At 36.7% G+C, this 22,450-nt stretch overlaps 1 protein-coding gene across 1 annotated transcript; it reads left to right on the top strand.

Annotated features, from left to right (window-relative positions):
* The first annotated feature begins 9,197 nt into the window (after positions 1 to 9,197).
* Positions 9,198 to 21,788, top strand: LOC143451760 (uncharacterized). The gene is made up of 19 exons (XM_076952485.1): positions 9,198 to 10,482; positions 10,835 to 11,024; positions 12,373 to 12,592; positions 12,733 to 12,889; positions 13,105 to 13,255; positions 13,333 to 13,826; positions 13,913 to 14,109; positions 14,180 to 14,398; positions 14,526 to 14,722; positions 14,887 to 15,354; positions 16,025 to 16,209; positions 16,312 to 16,651; positions 16,892 to 17,172; positions 17,260 to 17,418; positions 17,889 to 18,045; positions 18,236 to 18,537; positions 18,671 to 19,289; positions 19,404 to 19,513; positions 19,624 to 21,788. Exons 1-19 carry the CDS (start codon positions 9,967 to 9,969, stop codon positions 20,698 to 20,700), a joined length of 6,039 nt encoding a protein of 2,012 aa, XP_076808600.1. The 5' UTR covers positions 9,198 to 9,966; the 3' UTR covers positions 20,701 to 21,788.
* The last annotated feature ends 662 nt before the right edge of the window (positions 21,789 to 22,450 follow it).

Below are 22,450 nucleotides of genomic sequence, written 5' to 3'. Positions count from 1 at the left end.
CTAAAAATTGAGATGAAACCGATACTGTTATTCAAACTTACTTCGGTCTTAAATTGCATCAAAATTTTTAGGCTTACTACAAACTAAGTTCCAAACTAGTTTTTAAACAAAAATCTTCTACTGTGTCTATCAGACTGTGTGCATTTTCTGAAGCATAGATTTTTGTTTGTTTTTTGCTGGTATTGTTGGAATTTGAACTGTTACAGTATGGTATCATAATCTTTATCCTCGGACTGAGAAAATTCTTTGCACAACTTAAATCTAGCGATAGGTCCCTCGTTCAAGCCCTGGTAACCGAGCTAGCGTTTGTGCAAGGTTTGATTGAGAAACACATTTTTACTTTGTTTTTTAATATTTTTAAATGTGTCCGAATTTGGAAACTGTTCATCAGGACAACTGAACGTGAGCAAGCATTTTTAATGCCTTGCTAAAGAGCATTATAACAGTGGCGCCACCGCGTACACGAGCTAATTATTGCAGGCCCAGCGCTCGAACCAGTCAACTACTGAGTTGACAACAGTTTAGTTCAATGGTCTGTAAACATTTCTTAAGAGGGCCCAAATTATATTTCCAATATTAACTGAAGGCCCAGCATTACATGTTAAATATATATCATATACATACTTCAGTAACTGATACTGAAAAACTGAATTATTCCACGCTCTTTCTCATTTTTGGAAAATTATTCCTTGTTTAAAGTTTTCGGGATTTAACTTCGATCAGCCTTTAATCCAAAAGTTGCTTGAACTAGATAGCCTACAATTAAAGAACAGTTAACAAATGAAAATTTACCCACATCATGAATGCATTGCTATAATGGAGTGGCCAATGGTAACTCTGCAATTACAGATAAGTTGTAAGTCCGGTTTCGGTCTAATTTAAAAGGGGCTACTAAAGTGGCCTAAGCCAAGTAATGAAAAAGACACAAAGTATCACGCAGCCAACAGTTATTCTATTACAAAATATGGTTATGTGGTCCAATACAATTTGCTTAAAGGGGTTTTAGGGTTTCCAGTTAATTACGGCAATCAGTAAATAATTAGAAAATCAAATTTCATTGAATTGCAAACATGATGTTTGACTGTGTTTACAAAAGAAGACTAGCCTATGCTGCTGTTGCTAAAATAATGATTTTGCTGGAGGAAAATGTTTGGTACCTCTCCATGAGAAAATTACCAAACTGTTACCAAACCAGCACATTGAGTGCAAAAATAGATATCCATTTTACTACAACAAAATAACTAACATATTTTGGAATAACTTCAGTCAGGACTTCATTAGAGACAAAATAAACAAAATTAAAATTTAATTACAGTAATTATGACACAAATCCATGACTTTTTATTAAGCAAACAACATAAACCCAATCTCAATAAACAGGCATTTAAAAATGGAACATCTTCAACAGGTTTTTATTTGACACCATAAACAAAGTAAATTTAATTAGTTATATTGTTTATCTCATGACTTGTTTATTTGCATTACAATGTTGTGATTCAGTGCTTCCTGTGTCATTCAACTTGCTAGGCTCTACAGTATTGTTCAATGTAATGTCATATTGTTACTTTGTTTTGCCTGTTCATTACTCTCTCCAATCATTGTTTTGAAACTCACTGTTCTTCAAATAAAAACCTGGTATACCCTTTTTAATATTTTGTGACATATAGTAATTCAAGTTTAATTCTGTCTATTTTTACTCTGAAAATTGAAGTTTGTCTAAAATATGTTAGTTATTTCATCTTTAGTAAATAAAGATGTTTATTTCTACCTTTCTTGTGTTGATTTTAACAAGTTGTTATTGTAAATCCATCTCATCACTCCCAGAATTATAAATTTATTTAATCCATTTTCTACTTGCAGCTTAATATCATAGCTGAGATATAATTTTTTCACCATTGAAATGTCGGTTGACCGCAGAGAATGACACAATAAAATTTCCAACTAAAAAATGCTGGGCTATATTTTAGCTGTTGACCAGAGTAGCCTACAATCTGTTTTAATTACTTCCGCCTGTTGCCAGAAAAATATATTGCGATTCTGTCTTTCAAATAGTTTAGTTTTGCTGTGATGTTGAAAGCATTTCACAGAGTATTGTTCACACAATAGTATCTCAAGTGGCAATCTTTCTGCATGAGCTAGTCAAATCCATGACAAGATGTAAACCTTGGTGTTGATTCTATCTGAACACAAAACGGCTCCAATAGATTTACCTTATTCAAATAGAATCTGGACTGGAAACGCTTGCATTCTTTAACGAAATCTCGGGGGAGCACAATAGCAAATATCTGGCCTTAACCTGGGCTAAATGCAAATCCTGTGGGCTCCTTTTTCGGAGGTAAAATTGTTTTCTTGAAAAAGTTCTTCTTTTTTGTGTAAATAAACAAAAAAGAAACAAAGTCAACGTCTTTTTTTAAATTACGGTAAATGCACTTCTCCCTAAAGTTGACTTCAGTAGAGCAGCAAGCATAGTCTTAGAAGATATCAAGGATGTAAGTATCATGCATTCCAGTGTGGTATGGATTGACAACTACATTGCTAGTTTGGTGAAATAAAATAGTTGGAAAATAGTTAATCGTGACTCAAACATTAAAAAATTATTCAGCTTGATTATGTTAGCTTATCATTTCAAGCATTTAATTTGCTACCACTGTGTTGCACTTGTTTCTCTTATCTGATCTAATCCTTACGCATGACAAAGCTATTGAATTGAAAAATGTGAAACAAAACAAAAAATTTATGCTCATGAAACGTATAGGTTGGAGATTCTAACCATGACTATTTTTGGGGGAGTCGCATCAAACATTCAAACAATAGGGTTTTGGATGGTAAATATCAGGTTTACGCCGCTGTCTTTTGGATTAAAGTACTGAAGTGTTCCACTAGTAATTCCACTGTTCCACTAGGTTTAACGAACACAATAACAAAGGTAGATGAACTAACATTCAATCAGGTTATACGACCGCACTACCAAACACCAAAGTCGGTAGGCCATAGCCTAAGCTTTTGGCAAATTGTTGGTAGGCTAGGCCTACCGTACACTAATCTGATCTGTGTTGTCTTTCCTTTTTTCGAAAAGGTTTCCAACCAACCAAAAACGTTACATTCTACGTTACACTAGCTTATGTCTTGCAAATCAAACAGGTACTAGGCTATTCTTTCTATCCAAAAAGCTACCGGTAGTAAGTAAGCGCTACTCAGTCGGACGTTCAACTCACTAACTCGCTTTGCTCTTTGGCCCAATCTCAAATAACTGAAAATTTTAAAGTAATGCATTAATATTATTGGTCCTGATTTCGAAAGACCATTGTTACAGGACAAAGAATCATAATCCTGTTTGATGGTAAGTGTGTTTAACAAACGATTTAAATGCACGTTCACGTTTGGGGCGTTCCCTGTTTGGCTTCTTTGATGGAAACCAAGTTTCATGAATATAGAAGTTACCGTTGTATTGTGGTAAGTACTGCAGTTAGAATTTCCAACCGCTTTTTATAGCAGTGGACAGCCTTTTATTCGGCGCAAGTTCATGGGTCATCAGCCTTGTGTCCACAGGCACCGAGTCGCCTGTATGGACCACATCAATCAGCTGCATACCGGTTTTTAAAAATAGCACTAATCCGTAATCACACACAAGCTCAATCAAAACTTTTGTTCAGCAATTTTATTATATAAGAATCATTTTGACTAATCGTTGTGGAGAATCTTTAACATGATCAGGATTTTCACGTAGAGCATACGTGTCAAACTCCAGGCCCGCGGGCCACATCCGGCCCGCTTTACAATAAAACTTGGCCCGCAATGTTATTTTATACAATGAACTATTTCCGGCCCACGAGATCATTGTACAGTATAATTTACTTTTTTCAAGCAAGAACAAGATTATAACAAATCGCACAATACAGCAATACAGCAGTTGCCCAATCATACAATAGAATAAATCGATCTATTCCAACGCTTGTAATTTAGGCTGCTTTTTTCTTTATTGTTTGTTAATTCGTTAATGCTTTTGCTAGGAGATGAATGAAACACAATGATGTAAGACAAGAATAATCAAAAATAGCCCTGTCAAAAATCGTCAAAAACATCAAAAATTTGGTGTTGTATCGCTGCCTGTTTCCAATTCATGTACTCGTGTCACGAAACCTTCAATCAACTTTTATCCTTACGGCCCGCGGCGTTAAATAAGTTTTGAGTTTTGGTCCCTGTAGCGATTGAGTTTGACATCCCTGACGTAGAATGTCATTAAGAACAGCCTCAATGATAAAATAAAGATAATTCGTGGAACTTTGTTATTTCAAAAGTGTGTTAGGCCTATCAAACTGTTTACAAAATCATATTTCTTTGAAAAATGTCTTATTTAAGATGGCCTAGCTTACGTATGACCAGGGACGTGTAGGATGCAATATACGCCATTGCCAGGAAGTAAATTTGGGCCATTGCAAAATTTACAGTATGTAAGCTTGTAATTCCTAAATACTGATACATAAACGGCCAAAAACGTTCTTTTAACGTTATTTTTTTATTAAAGGCTCCAATCACTATTTGAGTCATTTTTTGCCGTCGTCGTTCTTTATATCCAATTTCTTTTCTTATTTTTTTATTTTACTTGGATCAAAAATAGTGTCTCCTTTACACCTTGGCAAAGAAAAGTTAACTACTAGAAATGAATTTTAAGATTTCTCGCTCCGAGATCCAACAGAGCGTTAGATCTGTTCATCTCATCCTGGTATCGACATCACCATTGATATATGAATCCTCAAACAAGCTAATCAAACCATAAAGTTGGACATGAGTGAAACTGTGAAAGAATTGACTAACATATGTAACCTATCTCCCACAACTAACCTGTGTAAAACATTTTTACCTATAGTCCTCTCCACTGGCCATTTGAACGGGACTCCGTTCCCTTGAATGAAGTTAATTTTAGTGGGTTTTTTTCTTCCATCCAGACAGGTCGATTCAATCTTGACCATGGTACAACCCTTGTTTCCAGCCAAACTATCAGCTAAAGTTTGGTTTTTATTTAATGTGTTTTAATTAAGCTATACATTTTTGTAAGTAATTGTGTTTGGTGTCCGTGCTGACGTTACAATTTTTATTCTTTCCCATTTTGCCCTCGACGCCTTGTCCCACTTGCCCGTCTTGTTTGTAGCAACTATTATCCTAATTGTTTATATGTTTGCGACGTCAACAGATGTATCGGTTCTATCAATACCGTCGTCGTGCTGAATAGATTCGCTGGATTTGTGATCAATATCAATGCGGAAATTCTCTTGGGAGAAGGCGACGATTAGATTTGCATATCTTTTATTTAAAACAGCTTAATTAAAAGTTTCGATGACACAGCTCATCCCATGAGGTCCAATGTCCATGGCTATCTGTCGGACACAGATCGAAAAAACACAAGTGCTCAATGAAGCACAAAAAGGCGTAATTGGCCGCAAGGAAAAACGCAACAAATCACAGAAAAAAAGACGTATAACACTTTTTCCCCTCCCACAAACACTCAAACACTGTAGACACTCAAGAAATGTTACACAGAATAATAACTAATGCCCTATAAAAAAACCATGTCTAAACACTATTACTACGGATTCATTGATGGAGAAATTGTACCCTCATTTTCGCTCGCTGAAATAGGATTGTCCATCAATCTGTCAAAATTGCTATAACTCTTTTTTAGTCGATTGAGGTGTACAGTACAGGTTTTACCTGTGCGATTTTCTATCAAATAATTTACAGGGGGGATAAACTTTTTAATAACATAAGGGCCTTTATAAGGCAGGTGAAATTTTGTTAAATCTTTTCGAAAAGCTTCGTCTCGCAACAGGACTGCATCACCTTTGTTATATTGATCGTCAGACGCCTTTTTGTCGTAATGCTGCTTCACTTGAAACCTACGATGTTCCAACCTTGATTGAAGTCAATGGTTAACTAATTTTATTCGGTGTTGGAGATGAAGGATGTCTTCACATTTTTTGGAGAAAATTGAACTCTTACTTACAGGATCCGCCGGCAACCCAAGATTCTTTCCAGTGAGCAAGTAATGAGGAAAAACTCCAGTTTCCTTGTGAACAATTGAATTGTAAGTGGCGCTGACCGAGGAGAGCGCATCATCTCACGAGGTTAGGTCAACCTGAACATGATTTCTTAAAACAGCAATTATGGTCTGATTGTTTCCTTCTACAGCACCGTTTCCCATTGCGTGATACGGGCTGGTTCTTGTCTTTGTGCAGCCCATTATAGCGTGAGAGGTCTTGAAAAAGAATACTTCCAAAACTGCGGTTCTGGTCGGAGCGAAAACGCTCCTTTAGTCTGACTAACGTTCTTTTGACGCCCATTTGTCCACCTCCGTGAATGAAATTGTGAACAGACTTCAACACATCATTCTTCATTGTTGAGGGTACCAGTAATTGATCATAAGCTTCCTTCGTAGAATTCTCGATTCTGCGATATAGCACACCATTATGTAGAAAAATTTCACCAAAAATATTCTAATACAGTAGTTACGCACAGTTTTACTGTCGTTTTTGACTTTTTTGAATGATGGTCGACGTTCCTGGCTCATCCACTGAAATAGTCTTTGCAACACAGAAACTTTTGCTGTGCCTTGTCGGTTTGAAATACCTTCATTAGATAATGATAAAAGCTAACTTAGTAGTAATAACGTAAACCAAATAACAATTTTGTGTAAATCAGCTCCCAGCGAAGCTTTGCTTCATGATATATTCTTAACAGAATATTTTCTTTTCAAACAAAATGAAAGAAAACATCTTGATTTTCGATAATAAAAGCTAAATTGTTATTTTTATTTAGGTGCTAGACAGTGCAGTTGCATCGCACGCATTGACCTAAATTCGGCCCTGTGTATATGCTACGTCCTGCAAAAGTTAGTCGTTTTTGCATATAACACGTCATATCTAAGCGTACTGACAACCTCAGTCAAGCAGCTCACCGAGAAATTTCCCGAACTCCCGGTGGGGTAGTCCGCTATCATTCAACTTTGTTCTGCATGTCCCAACATGCAATTATATGCACGATAACAAAATATTTAGATAACCTTTGTACATCGTGTGGACGCCGAGCTTAGTACATTCTGACAATGCAAAATATTTCACGCGTAAAGGCATTAAACCTTATTTTACCAACGGAGGGATTGCAACCAGTCATTCTAATTTTTACCATCTAACACGCAATTCACAGGTCGAACGTTACAACGGAGTAATCTGGCGTACAGTCAGACTGACACTTATCGTAAATCACGAAACCTGCCATTGAGACGTTGGAAATTGATGGTACCAGAAGCCGTGCATGCTGTGAGGTCGCTTTTTATGATTTATGCTACAAAAGCGACTATTCATGAATTGTTGTTTAAATTTAGCAGAAAATCGATAAGTGGCCAGTATATTTCATCCTGGATCAGCAACAATGAGCCCGTTTTAATGAGAAATTTTACTCGTTTAAGCAAAAATGACGATTTGGTATCAGAGGTCCAGCTGACGGAATCAAATCTTATGTTTCATTTTAAACTAATTTAATATTGTTATTTTTTATACAAGGGAAAATGCTTTAAATAATGTCTCAAACGTGCTTGGGTTACACATCAATCCCCAAAAGCACGAGGCGCGCTTGTGTTTATCTTATAGTGTGGCCTACTTTGCGTTTTTTTGTGTTTTGTTATTTAACCGTGTTTCGTGTTATACAATGCTATGTTTACTCTTTTATGTACTGTATGTTGACTATATATGTGGCTGCACTTATACCGCAAAAGTTGATAGTCTGACTACTAGTAGGATCTATCACTAAGATCTCTGAATACAAAATCATGCTACTAGCTTTGAATACAAAATCATGCTACTACATATTCCCTCCACCAAAGTTCGTGCTAGTAGTGAGAACTGTGCATACGGCCCCAGATCTTACGTAGGCCTACTGCGTTTTTTTAAGGAAGTTACTGGACCTACTGGTGACACGAACAAATACCGTGCTAACAGCCGGACGAGTCGATCAACACAAAATTTGAACTTTTTCAAGAAATTGCTGTCAAACATTTATAGCATATTTTAATTGTGATGTCTTCATTTTCTTCAGCGCTATTAGAATGATAATTGTAAACGCCATGTATGTCTATCATAGTACGTGATCGTGATCATTTCCCACCTGGACTTGCAAAATTTTTCATTGGTTGGAAATTTCCGCCTGGTTGAAACCGCTGGGTTAGGAGAATGCGTAAAACAATTATTTTAGTTATTTGGGGTTAAGCTTAAGATAAGTTTTATACATAGAAGATATATTCAGAAGATATGTATTTATTTAGGTTTTATATATAGAAGATATAGAGTTAGGTCATAGGTTTAAATTGAACAGTTTTACTTTTCTACTTTTTCCAGTTACCTTGGCACGAAACAGAGAAAATTTAGTTTAAAAAATTACACATTCCAGTGAGATAGTGACAGAGTAAAGTTTATTGCTCTCAACAAAATAAAAAATGGAAAATGCAAAATGAAAATCATGTTTAAGCAAGTGATATGAGGTACATATGGTACTTATGTATACGTGTTATAATGCTCGGGACTACAGGTTGCCAAATAATTATTTTTAGCCACATAAAGAAGCTTCGTCATATGACGATCTGCCATTAAATTGATACATCGATCCTTTTATTTTCTGTTTGATGTTCTGTTAAGGGTGAGTTTCTCACAACAAAACATACGATCTGAGAAAATCTATACGTAGTGCTACGATGTGTTGACAAGTTCTGCTAAACACTTATATATTTTCCCTTCGATATTATCCAACGAACAAAACAGGTATCAGCATATAAAATATCCAATGAAACAATTGTGAGTTTCATCAGAGTTTGTGATATCAGCTTGGAATTTCTAACTGATGATTGAACCACCGAGGAGGACACCTGTTTTCTCACCTGGACACAATCAACGTAACACTTAAATAAAACATTTAATTGAGCAAAGGTGTGAATTGCCCATATCAAGTTACTAACACAATACCTTCAAAGACTAGAACAGTGACCTTTTGAAAGTTTTTTTAGTCAATGACAATTTCCTTGAATATTTTTCTTTTTGTCACAAAACTGAATTAAGCAACTATGTGTTTGAAACGCTGTTTTACTTGTGTATGCTCTTTCTTTGTTGTTGAGTTGCCAGGTTGCAGCACCAACGCGTGCCACTGACATTGTTTTTACAGCTTGTGATGTAACTGCTGAAGAAAAAACTTTGATAAGTAACAAGACTGGTTACAAACTTGACTGGACTTTTTAATCTAGTGGAAACAGCGGAATAAAAAAGCTGAGTAAGAACAGGTCTCGTTTAGATGGACAAAAAAGTTCAAGAAGTCGCCGCGAACCGAATACGTTTGCGTGTCTGTCACTTACTCATTTTATGAATAAGTCATTCATATCTGTGAAGCTGTGTAAAGCGCGTAAGTTATTCACAGGAGTAAGTTTATCAGGTCTTCAAGTGGTACTGCTGTGACATAAGACAAGCTAGGAAGTCATATGCGATAAGCGAAAACCTTCTATCAAAATATAATTGTAAAGCATTGTATGAGTGGAACACCACCTTCCGCGCCAGATAGTATATTGAGATTTGAGGATATGGGTGGTCTGATTGACAGAAGCGATAGCGTTCGAGAATTTTCACACGAGTAGCCTATAGTACAAAACATGGTACAAAAGAGTTAATTAAACGAGAAAACTTCTAGTTTACGAAAGTTTGAGTTTACTTATTATTTCGCAATGTTTTTCGGTCGCTCAGAAGCAAAAGTATGTTGCTAGCATTCTTTGAAATGCACTGATTGTCTTTAGACAAATCACTTTCCGCATTAGCATGCAAACTGCGGTAAGTAGGTTAGAGAACAGTTTTGACAAAGTTTACTCAGAGAATATCATTTTATTTGTTTGAAAATAATAACTGTTTTTTTCTATACGTCCTAAGTTAGTTTATAGATATGGATATAACATCCATGAATACAAAATACAGTCTACAGTACGTTATCTTTATAAGTTTAATTCTCTTGTTGACAAAAAAAGCTTTGCCACGAAGCACGGGAAAGTCCTCCGTTGGCGATAATTTACTATGTGATTCTGATAAACTAAACCGCAAATGCACCAAGTCAAACTTGAGTTCAAATAAAGCGAACCTTAATACGCTTTCAACCAACGATTTAAAGAATGTTAATAAAAACAATTTGATTCGTTTGAGAAGAACGATCCTAACAGAAGATGAAGAACCTGTAGATGAAGGTTATGTTATAGACTATGCTGGTGTTCAAGTAACCGCAGAAGAATTTAACAGTTTTCCCGATAATATGCAAATACAACTAAAGCAATGGCCAAAGGCGGGTCTTCAAAAAGGAAGATTCGAACGTTCTTCAACAAGCGGCTTGTCTCTCACTATTATTCCAAGTTCACTGTTGTATTATGAAGACTCCGAACCTGTATCTCTGATAGTAAATCCAGCTCAGGTAGGTTTGCTCATAAGTTTATAAACGTCCTGGGAAACAAAATAAACTTTCGATTAAGTTATGGTTACAAACGAAAATTATAAATTTAGCTGGTATTTTTTCATGGCCAATCAATCGATCTTTGCAAATAAATTATTTTTTTGTATTGGCCAACTGAATTTGTACGTTTTCAGACATGTTTCAATTAATCTCCTATTTTTTAGGGCGTATCGTTTATTTTTTGCCATTGACAGTGGGGAGCGAAAAATATGGTGTTAAACTTAATATAGCATGATAGAACGAGCATATGCCATTAAAGTTTATACAAATATGCTTACACACAATTTTTTTAACACTTCGCATTGTTTTACAGCTCACCGCCAATTTAGGAGTTGAATACGTTCTTGTGATCATGTTAAACGCGCTAGATGGCGAAAATGAGGTGTTGAATCTAAACACATTTACACTGACCAAAACAGTGGACGTTGGTGGAAGAAACGTTACCTTTACTTACGAAGTCTCGCCCGCGTATACTTATGAAAATAACATTCTGAATATCACAGGTAAAACAGTATTTATTTAATTCCAAATTTTTACGTTTCTATAATTTAATCGGATAAGGCCCGCCAGAGAATATTTTAGTGGCCGGTCTCCACCAGATAGAAGTTTTATTAAACTAAATTAGAAAAATATATCTTTTGACGAAGGCCTATCTTTTTACGTTCGTTCTCACTTTCGTTGCACTTGACTAACAAAGCTGCACACTCTGCTGATATTAACTTGTAATCTGTTATAAATGTTATCATCACAAAATGACAGATGTTGTATAACACAATATTAATTGCTCACTTATTGCCTTCAATTCAACTGCTACTTCACATAAATAAGTTCAATCTTGTTTCTGTTCGATTGTGCAAGGTTGACCGGCACATCTGCATATCGCCATGTTTTGTTGAATCCGTTAGCTATTGAGGTGAAAGCGATGACAAAAGTTGTTAGTTTTTGGCTTCATATTCAATTTTTTTAGAAGGATCTAATACCCATCTCACCAGTAAAATCTTACTGCTTTCAAGATTATTTCATCGAAGAGAATTACCTTTAAATCATTCTCTTATCACTGCTTTAATTTAAAAACTGTTGAAATTTTTACAGTGTTCAATGCAATTTTGCTTCCATGTTAAACAAAAACTTATCAAAGTAGTTTATTTCAAAGCAAACTTAGAAGAGCATCATGTTAATAATTTCAAATAATAAAGTAGAAAGCAGTAGGATAATATTTTATAGATACGAAATTAATCAAAACCCGCCGAACAAAACTCCAGAAAGGGCTGTTAAATTTCAATAAATTTTACATTGTTGCTTGCACTTAAAAAAAGGTCATGGCAAAAACACTAAAAAGGCTTTGCATGTTCTGCATCTGGCCCGATTTATGTATATTTGTTGATTGTTGTGGCCCTTTTGTGTTTTACTTATGCAAAGCCGAGTTAAATAAGTTGTATGAAAGGTTGGAGAAAGCATCCTACTCTTTTGTACTAAGATATATAATTTTTTATTTTTATGGTATGATATCACATTTTTTATCCACCCAAAGAGGAAAATTTTTCAAACGCTTTAAACTCGGTGATGCTTCTTCATTGCTTGAGTCCTGATAACGCAGCTTATCTTTACATAACTTTCAATGGACCCACACTTTATTTGATTTTTCATATCGTGTTACCAGAATTTGGAAATTTTCATCTGGACCACTGAAAAGGAGCAAGTGGCTTCAATGCTTTGCCCAAGGACATTACAAGAATAGCGCTACGGGTTATCGAACCGATCATGCTCGCATTATTGCGAGCCTAGCGCGCTAACCACTCAGTCCCCGAGTGGACAAACTTGTAAATTTATCGGTAAATATTTTTTCAACAGGTTTAGCCAACACTGCAGAGTACGAGGCTGCCATAAACACCCTGAAGTATGTAAACACGGCAGAAGAAGCCACTCCGAGCGTAAGAGGAGCAACAATTACTGTGCATGATTCCGCTACCACGACAAGTGCAAACGTATTTTTTACCGTGTTGTCACAAAATGACTCGCCTTCTTTCAGCACGCAGCCATCAGATTGGACCGTAACTGAAGATGAAACGTTGTAAGTGTGAAGGTTTTATTTACTTCAAATTGTAAGAAACGGTTTTCTGTCGAAGAATTTAGACAAATTTGAACCTTGTAATAAGCTGGTTCTTGAAGTGTTATTTGTTATATATGATATTTGGTTGTTATACAACACAGCTATTCTCCAATTACATCAAGTTCCATATCTTTACTTGGAGACATCATTGTTGATCCTGATGTTAGCTCTCAACTGGGAATTGCAGTTCTTGGAGCTGACAATTCTCATGGCTCTTGGGTATTTGGAAATTCTTTGGGGCTTCCAACAAGTATATCGGTATTTGGCTAAAGACAAATTTTACCCTACCTTTATTTTAATTGTGGACTTAAGAACTTGTAAACTTCAGTGCATAATTTTTGAAGCGGCTACCAATGCGGTAGACAATGTTTGTCTGCCAAAAATATCTGCTGCTAAGATTTGGTTGAAAGTTTTTGTTGTTATATTTCTGCTACGAACTTCTTATATGAAGTTGTTTGAAAATATGTTTGTAGGATGGTGTAAGAGACAGTGATGGGAACATATTGCGTAATACATCGCTGACACAAACATGCGTAGTTTTAAAAGAGCAGTATATTGGCTTTGTTCCCAATGATGATTTTACAGGAACTACTACAATTACGGTTGTAGCTTGGGACAGAACAGGTATATGCCATATTCCAGTCCTTGGTGTCTAGTGATTTGTAGTGACAAAATGTGATCTTTTTTGGTGATGTTTGCAGGTACAACGTCTTCTTTAAGTCACGGTTCGTTTACAAACGTTACTTGGACTGCTCCGGGTGACCCATTCAGCCAAGAAATGGTCACAGTGACACTTCATGTAACCTCTGTCAATGACGCCCCACATGTTACATTATCGTCGTCTCCACCAGTGTTGCAATTAGATTCAGTCGATGAAGGAAGCGATGGAGGAAATGGTGTTGCAGTCTCAAAACTTATCGAAGCGTGCGATGACGTAGATTTAACTTATGATTCCGCTACTTTTAATCTCGGCGTTGCAATTACTCAAGTTGATTTTAGCAATGGAAACTGGCAATACACAATAAATAGCGGCACCAACTGGACTAATATGAGCAGCACAGCTGTTTTGCTAGGAGCTAATGGTGATACAAACAATGGAAAAATTCGTTTTGCTGCCAATTCTAAATATTATGGTGACGCAAACCTCATGTATAGATGTTGGGATTTCACTACAGGAATTCAAGGAGATGCGGGGGTAACTTCTAGTAGTTTTTAAGCTTTGTTACGCTTTTTTAGTTGGTCAAAGAAAAGGTTTAAGTACAGCTAGTTTAATTTGTACAGGTTACTGCATCATACACGGGTGTCACGGGCTCTTTCAGCAACTTGGAGGTGACCGGAATAATCACAGTAAACAAGGTAAACGATCGGCCATATTTCGTTTCTGGGACTACCTCAATTCAGCTTCCAGTTTATTCTAACTCAGTCCAGGCAAATCAGCGCGGAACTACAATTGCAGATTTGTTGTCTTCCTACTTTCGGTTGGTGTCACATTTTTGATTACAGTTTAATGCCTTTGGTTAGTTAGTGCTGAATTGTCTTAAAATTCAGAGATGACGATGCTTCGGACCAGCCAGGCATGGCAGTTGTTGGGCTTGAAGAGACTTGGGGTGAGTTCCAGTATACCTGCGATGTAATCGATGGTTTAGCAGTTACGACTTCGACAGCCCGCTGGTATGCTCTAATTAGTGCCAATGGGCCGGGATATGCACCCTATGCCAAACCCGACAGTACAAGAGCAATATTATTATCGTCAAACTGCTCTCTTAGGTAATTGTACATCACTGATCGTGCAAATAAATCTTCGTATGTTACTAAAACCTTGATTAATGTGTATGTGTGCATACTATTAAAGTTATAATTATTGCGCTAGCGGAAAGAATTATTTTCCTTTCAGGTTCACAGCAAATAGTTCTTCCTCGGCGTCATCGAACATGGAAGTTCTAGCATGGGATGCCAGCGATGGTTTAGCAGCAGGGAGCTATAATGTTAATATTTCATCAGTCACCGGAAATTCATTCGGAACGGAAGTCATTTTGGTTGAAGCAAATTCTACCCTAATCTATGACCGGCCGATGGTTTCAGGATCACAAGGTATTATTGGATGACATATATATATAATTACATTGTAACGGATATGCACTTTTGTGGGTAAAATGAAGTTGGTATTCACTCTGATATAGGTTCTCTAGGGAAAAAAATTACACATGAAACATTGTTAACGAGTATATTCAACGTAATTGCGTTTGTTTATTTAGAATCATTGCTGTTCACTGAAGGAGACTCAACTTTGGTTGTATTTCCGGATATTGTACTCTCACAAATAACTTCTGGCCAGTCAGCCAGAGTATTTCTAACCAATCCAATGGACAATGACGAAGCTCTTCAGATCGGAACAAGTTATGGCTATTCAAGCGAGGCCGAATTAATTAATGCAACTGGGTTAAGTGTGACGTGGAATGATGCGAATAACTCAGTTGTATTTACTGGTGACGCAATCAGCTCAGCGTATGAGCTAGTTATACGAAGCGTGATATACCAGCATCTGTCTGACAACCCGACGACTTCGACTGCCAGAATTATCGAGCTAGATGTTACTGATTCTGGCGGAGTAACGTCGGATGCTTTCCAGCGGAATGTAACTCTTGTTGCGGTCAATGATCTTCCAACTATTTCCACTAACGCGGATGTCACTTCTTCCTGGACCATCGTAGATTTCACTGCAGGTAGGCTAGTTCTTTTCAAATGTTTTGTTTATTGTGAACTATGTAGCTTTCTATTGTGTAGCTTTCTATTGTTTATTGTGAACTATGTAGCTTTCTATTCTATCTATTGTGCATATCACAATTATCTTATAGACAGTAAAAATTAATTAATGGGTTTAGTTTAGAGTTTGCTCAGCTTTAAAAGATAAAAATTGGTGATTTATACGTATTTGGTTATAGTCTATAGGAGGTTATCTTGCTGGAGTTGCACCCATACATATTCAACTAAAAGAGCATTTCAGTTTGATAGCAAACTGTACAAAATTTTATAAGATGCAGTATTTTATAATTACCAAAAACATTTTTTAGTAGAAATATGCTTATACCCTGAAGTTTAAAACGATATACGCTTTGAGTTTTATTTTGTTTGGTATACTAATGCCTTCGCTGTTAATCTTGTCAAAAATGTAAGATGAAAACAATTTACGCATTAAATTACGCGAACTTGCTACTTTGTATTGCACTCCTTTTGGTACGTCGTGAATGCTATTGTAAAAGTAGACCTTGCGCTATATGTTTAGGAAATCATTGTAAAAAGTGCTCGTGTAAGGGTTCATAGAGAAACCTGTGAGCTATGTAAGGTCAATGTGGTTTGCTTTAAACACTTTAACGAGAAATTATATGCACATAGGCAACGATCAAGTCTTGTTATATGGAGATTCGGTTACCATCGTCGTGAGCGACTTGGATGACGATGCACCGTCTTCAATAACAATTTCCATAGATAACGCTTATGACGGCTCAAACGAAGTTTTGAGCATTCCTGGCACTATCAATAAACAAACAGTTGTGAATAGCTCCTACTATTACGTTGAGGTATGTCAAAACCCTGAAAACATTAGACGTTTGCGTGTCAATATAATTTAATCAGCTTTCTAACACCTAGTTTAACAAATCATAACAAATGTGAATATTTAGGTATTGGAAACGTCGTCTTCATATGACGTTACCAGCAGTACTTTGTCATTTTCTATTCTGGGTGACGCCATTACATTCAACGACTACACACAAGCTCTACGTGACGTATCCTACGGTAACGCGGCCAACCCTCCTGATTTTCGTCATCGCACTGTGCGTCTAAGGGCAGCTGATGCAAGTGGTCAACTGACTTCTGAAGTCGTCATAACAGTTAGTGTCTTAGCGTCGGACGGAAGTACTGTAGTGGATATACCAGATGATAACCTTCCAGGCGCACCGGTTTTTGCACAGATCCTGGCTCAGCCGTTAACAACAAGCTCAACCACTTCGCGGTCTTCAGGTGTGCTACCGCAAAGCAGCTCTTACTATTTGTTAAGATTGTCTTGATAACCGGTACTGTATTACGCGACTATTCCACATACAGTATGATTCCATTTTCTACGTTTCCTTTTCCCTGATACTTTCACGACATAAATTTTCATATTTATTTGTTATACTTGTATATTGCTATACTTCAATGTTACTTAGTACTCACTCTTACGTTAAGAGAAATAAAAACACAAAACCTTGACGTTTGCAGCTGCGGTTGACGCTGATGCGAAAATTTCCAGTGGAGACATCATTGAGATAACGTTTGATCGCGAGACCAATATGCCGCCATTTGGATATTACGACACCAATGATCCGGTAGCTTCGGCGGAAAAGATTCTTTCAAAGTCCGATATAGATGAATTATTTGTGTTTGATGACCCTTTGCAAGGCGATACAACCGTAACAAATGCATATTCTGGCCAGTGGATATCTTCAAACAAATTTCAAATAAGCATAATCAGGGAAGGCTACCCACAACCATCCGTTAAAGTAAGGTGTTTTAAAAAGTATACGTAACAACGAGGAAATTTAAGAAAGTCACAAGTTGTGTAGATTTTTTCTTGATTTTAATTCCAGATTGGAGATTGGAGGGTAGCAGCCAAATACAGGATAGATTGCTATGCCAGTGCAGACGCATCAATAACCGTTCAGCAGTATTGCATTCGTGACGCCACGGGCAAATCCAATGTTACCTTTGAATTTTCACCGCCACTAGAGGGCAGTTGGGGTTTAAATGTAAGTGGTGTCTGTCAGTCCACACATCTCAACTTACAATGCGTTTTAGATTTGTTAACTGCTTATTGCTAGTAGCGCGCTTTACTATTCATCGCGCTAAGTTTAAACAATCGATAGAGCTCTTTGAACATTTGGTGAAAAATACTAAAAAAATCCGAGAGATGTCCAGCAAAATGAAAAAACAAAATTAGGATTTCATAATAGTTAATAGGGTGTTCATTGTCATGCTTTTTATTTGCATTTTTTTTCAATTGTGCTTTTCCATTTCTTTTATACTACTGTTTATTTAATGTTTGTTGTTGTTGTGTTGTTAGTCATTAAAATAAAAATAAAAAAAGTCTACACCTCTGTGGTTCCATAATGACATTGACATTGTTGGGTTAATAGAGCCATCATAATCTTGTCCTTTAGCATTAACTGTTTATAGATTTACTTCCGTAGTAAATACCCATAAATTTGTTTAATTACAGGTTCCTTATCCTACAAGTATTGTTGTGCATGATGATCAAAAATCATCTGGAACAAGTTACGTCACTGACAACACTCTAAGTGTTATTTACTTCAGGCCAGCGTTGAGCAAAAGCCAGTTAGATGCGATCTGCGCTCTCGATTTTCAAGCAATATTTGGTATTAATGCGCGTATTGTGTATTCATATATATATAACTATAGCTTTCTGTATTTTCTGTTTTTTCATGTTTTCTTCTCACAGTATAATATTAAATACAAAACACGGTGCGGTTTTAGCTGCGATAGCTTCAGTACAACATATCTTTTTACTTTTGGCTGATTGCAATGATTTTGAAATTAAATTCACAGGTTCAGATTTCCCAACACATTTTCCTGGTCTTAGTGCGACTTTGTCAACCTGCGCTAATAGCTACGTGAGCAACTGGGATGTTGCATTGGATAAAACTGATCAAATTCCCACTGTTAGCTCTATCGTTGCTAGAATGCAAACTTCAACGCCTTACTTATCAAGCGAAGTTGTTGCCAGAATGAAAAGTGGTTTTAATCAAACAGCTGTTGTTGAAGTTATTGCTGACGACACTGGAGTCGACAAAACAACATTGCAATCATATGTATCGACACAAACACGAAGTGCACCAGAAACATTAATTGTAAGTGTTGCTTGTAACTATTAAAAAACCACTCGAACAATGTACAAAACGATAAATAAAGCAGAAGAGAAACGCAGAGTAAATCACTATTTTATCTCAAAAGATTTTCGATTTTTATTTTTGTCTTTCACAGGAAAATCAGGACAGCACCACTCCTAGCGTGATATTATTTTCCATTACGAGGCCAAATTCTTCGCAAGTAGACGCCAGTGATGTAATAATCAGAACTGGTGACATCATCACAGTAGTCTTTGATCGCATCACAAATACACCAGAAGTATTTAGCAAAGCTGATCTTTTGAAAATATTTACGTTCAGTCCTTCAACTGTAAACAATTTTGTTGGAGAATGGATTGGTCAAACAACACTCGCCATTAGTCTGACTGACGTGACCGAGGCTATATCTTCACTTACAGCTACATTCAACTCAAATAGATTAAGTGACGGAAGTTATGTACCTGAAGGATTTACTGACAGGCCTCAGTGTGTTGGAAATATGGTTTGTGGAAACGACGACCTGTCTGTTGGAATATGTGATGTCAGTTCTACATCGTGCAGAGCTCACGGTTCAATGGTTTTTGTTCACACGTCACCGACAAGCATGGCCGTCACTTCGTCTTCAACTATTGGATGGTGGTGGCTGTTGCTTTTGGGCATTGTTTTGTTTATATGCTGCGTACTCATTGCATGGCTCGTTTGTAAAGTCAAAAAGCAAAGAAATGAAAATGAGAAAAAAAGCAGAACCAATTACGGTAATTTTTACATATTTTTGTAAATACTGTATATACACGCCCCTAACAAACGTATAATAGTTAAGTAACACCGTTTGAACAAAATGTACCTTAAACCTACGATTTGTTTCGTAGACGGTTATGAATCCATACCACCAAGCACACCTGCCAGCATTACTATTCCCTACAAATCTGCACATTCTTTCTCGGTAGCCAACCATGCAGTTATAGGTTTAAAACAAACCGTAAGTCTTAATTGCCGTATTTCAACCTCACCAATTTAAGTTGCTCTTTTTAAATCATTCCTATCGGAGACCTTTCACGAGAGCTATCAGGGATATCTTTTTTAATATAGTCAAACACATCTCCGACGAAGAGAAAGGATGAAAGCAATAGATCTCGAACTCCAACACCAATCGGAAACGGAAAAACACCACTTTCAGCTCGCATCAGTCGGCGAATTGTACCGTCCTCCGATATGGGCGTTTTTAACGTGTCCGGCGGTGTTCTAGATGCCGATGATGGCTCATCTGAATACCAACGTAAAGTACATTTTGCCCCGACTGCAGGTAATCCACTACAGCGATCTCGATCAAGCACTGACACCGCTTCATCGGACATCTTTGCATCCAGTTCATCGGAAGAGAGTGGAAACCTTGATCAGTCTGAGAGTGAAGTTACACTTAGGTTTAATTCACCAGAGGACCATGACGTTCCGCGTGAGTTGTCTCCGGATGTTCAATTTCAAAGCGATAAAAAAGATGTATTAGATTTACGAACAAGGATAATTTATGATGGACCAAACACGTCTGAGACGCCTCCTTCAGATTTGCAATATAGTAAGAATGTTATGGGATCTAAGATATCAATGAACACAAGCCAAAAGGAAACGAATGAGTGGTCAACGCTTGATCGCTCCTTGTTTGTACAACAAAAGTGGCAGCAAGGTGTTTCTTTAAATAAGGAAATGGATCTTACCAGTAGCAATCGACGGTTTAGTGCACAGGAAAGCAATCAAAAAAGAAAACGCAATGTCAGCTCTTCCCTGAACAGCTCCGAGTTTATGAGCGGTGATCTGCTTGATGATGTCAAGACATCTTCCATTAAGGCATCAGCAGAATTTGAATACATTCCTTCCTTTTTGACCCGATCTGACGGTAGTTTAAGATCCATAAGCGAACAATTTACAACCATGTCATCCATTTCTGAACTCAGTACTCTTAACAACGTCGGAAATGGACAAGAAAGACACAGAGCGTCTATATCAGGACTCCCTATATCATGGTACGTAAATGGTGCCCCTTCCACGAGTGATTCTTCTTGCGACATTTTAATGGATGACGAAATGAAACATTCCTCCAGAGTTTCTTCACGCCTTTCGGCTAGCAGTGGCCGCCGCGGACTTAAAACCGAAGCATTGTCAGAAGCATGACGTCATTTATTTTTTTACTGTTGGTTGCAGTAGGTATTAGCTGATTCGCTTGAAATCAAGATATTGCGATAATGCATATATCTTTACAATCTAAAACACAAACGCGATTTTCTAAAAAGTCATAGTCACCTAAAAGCTATTTATGTGGAAAGATTCATTTTGGAAAAATGCTGCTCTTATGTAGAACTGTGTAGAGGTCAACTTTACCAAAAGAATCTATCGCAATTGTAAATAGTTGCACAGCGTTTCCTTATTGTTAAAGGGGTACTTTATATTTTGTTCCAATGTGATTTGTCAGGTTTAGGATTCGTTTTTATTTAAGAATGACCTTACCTATGTTCAATCACTTCTTCACAAAAGCATTACTTTATGACTTGTGATGGTTTATAGAATTTAGGAAACTTCGATGATGATACGCTAACAACTTATGGTGTTACACACAATTTTGTATGTTAATATGAAGTTATCTTTAAGTAAAGTTATCCTGCTTGGCGCAACTTGACCAAGCAACTAATCTCTTTTTAATCACTAGATTTAGTAGGTTTTCAACGAAACGGTGCCTCGAACTTTCTTGATGCCTCGTTGATGTGGTTTAGATAACATTTCCTTCTTTATCTAATTACATCTTGTGGGTATATTTCCCATACAAAAGATTCTAAATGAGGCTGTTCAAGACTTCGCATATAATTTTCCATGTGTCGGCCATGCGATTCAATTTCAATCGATAGGTTCATGACGTGGTGTAAGTGAGCGCATTTTGTATATGTATATAGTGTTTTGTTTGTTTACAGAAAAAAATCAACAACTTTAAGTTATCTTCGCTCTAACTACATTTTGCAACAAAACTTCAGTTTGACCATATGACTCAACACGAGTTAAGACTAAATGATGTTTCTTTGTACACGTGATGTTTTTGTTTTAAAATGCATTGTTTGTGACTTGATGGTGGGAATTTTTATCATTCCACGATTCGATTTTCTAATATCATAATTTAATATAAAAGTATTAATGATAACCATCATTTGTAGGTTTGTTTTTGACTTAAATAAAGGCCATGCTGTTACCACTGAGTAAACCAAACAAATGCGTCTCTACGAAATGGTAATTATAGTTATGTGTGTAAAGCTACTGCAATTTCCAGAAAACTATAAGATTTCTGATCATCGTATGGAAGCATCATGGTTACTACGTAATATACTGAAACACTTAACAAGCTTTTACAACGATCGCAGAGATTGGCGTCAAGTAGGCTATATACGAGCACGACTCTATACTTAAGCATAAGATACCACTTTAATTGCTATACTTCTCTAAGCCAGATTGTGCCTTTGGGCTTTGTAAGTCAAAGGTAAGCGCAACCGAGGAAAGTTTATGGTTTGTAATTGGAAGTTTTCAAGACTATATTGGAAGGTTCTTTCTTAAGAAAAGAGTAAAAATTTTGAAGCAACGTGTAATGTTATTGAATTTAGACATCAGAGGATGATAAACATATTTCAACGTGAAATAAGATGTTGTTGTTTTACTTGGCATAATTCAGATTTTTGTTTTACGCAGCCAAGCAATTATTAAATAGATTTTTCGACACATACATTTTCTAATTAAACTTTCAGCCAATGTGAGCTATTATTTCGGTGAGTATCATTTCGGAAGGCAGGTGACCAAAAAATATTGCAGTGGTGATGATTTTTAAACCACATGAAACTGTCAGATTAATGAGCAGAACTTTCGACTCGAACTGCTCCTCCTATCA

The sequence above is a fragment of the Clavelina lepadiformis genome, chromosome 4 (assembly GCF_947623445.1).
Source record: "Clavelina lepadiformis chromosome 4, kaClaLepa1.1, whole genome shotgun sequence".
Classification (NCBI taxonomy): Eukaryota; Metazoa; Chordata; class Ascidiacea; order Aplousobranchia; family Clavelinidae; genus Clavelina; species Clavelina lepadiformis.
The sequence above is the reverse complement of the archived record's forward strand: the minus strand, read 5'-3'. Positions and strand labels throughout refer to the sequence as shown.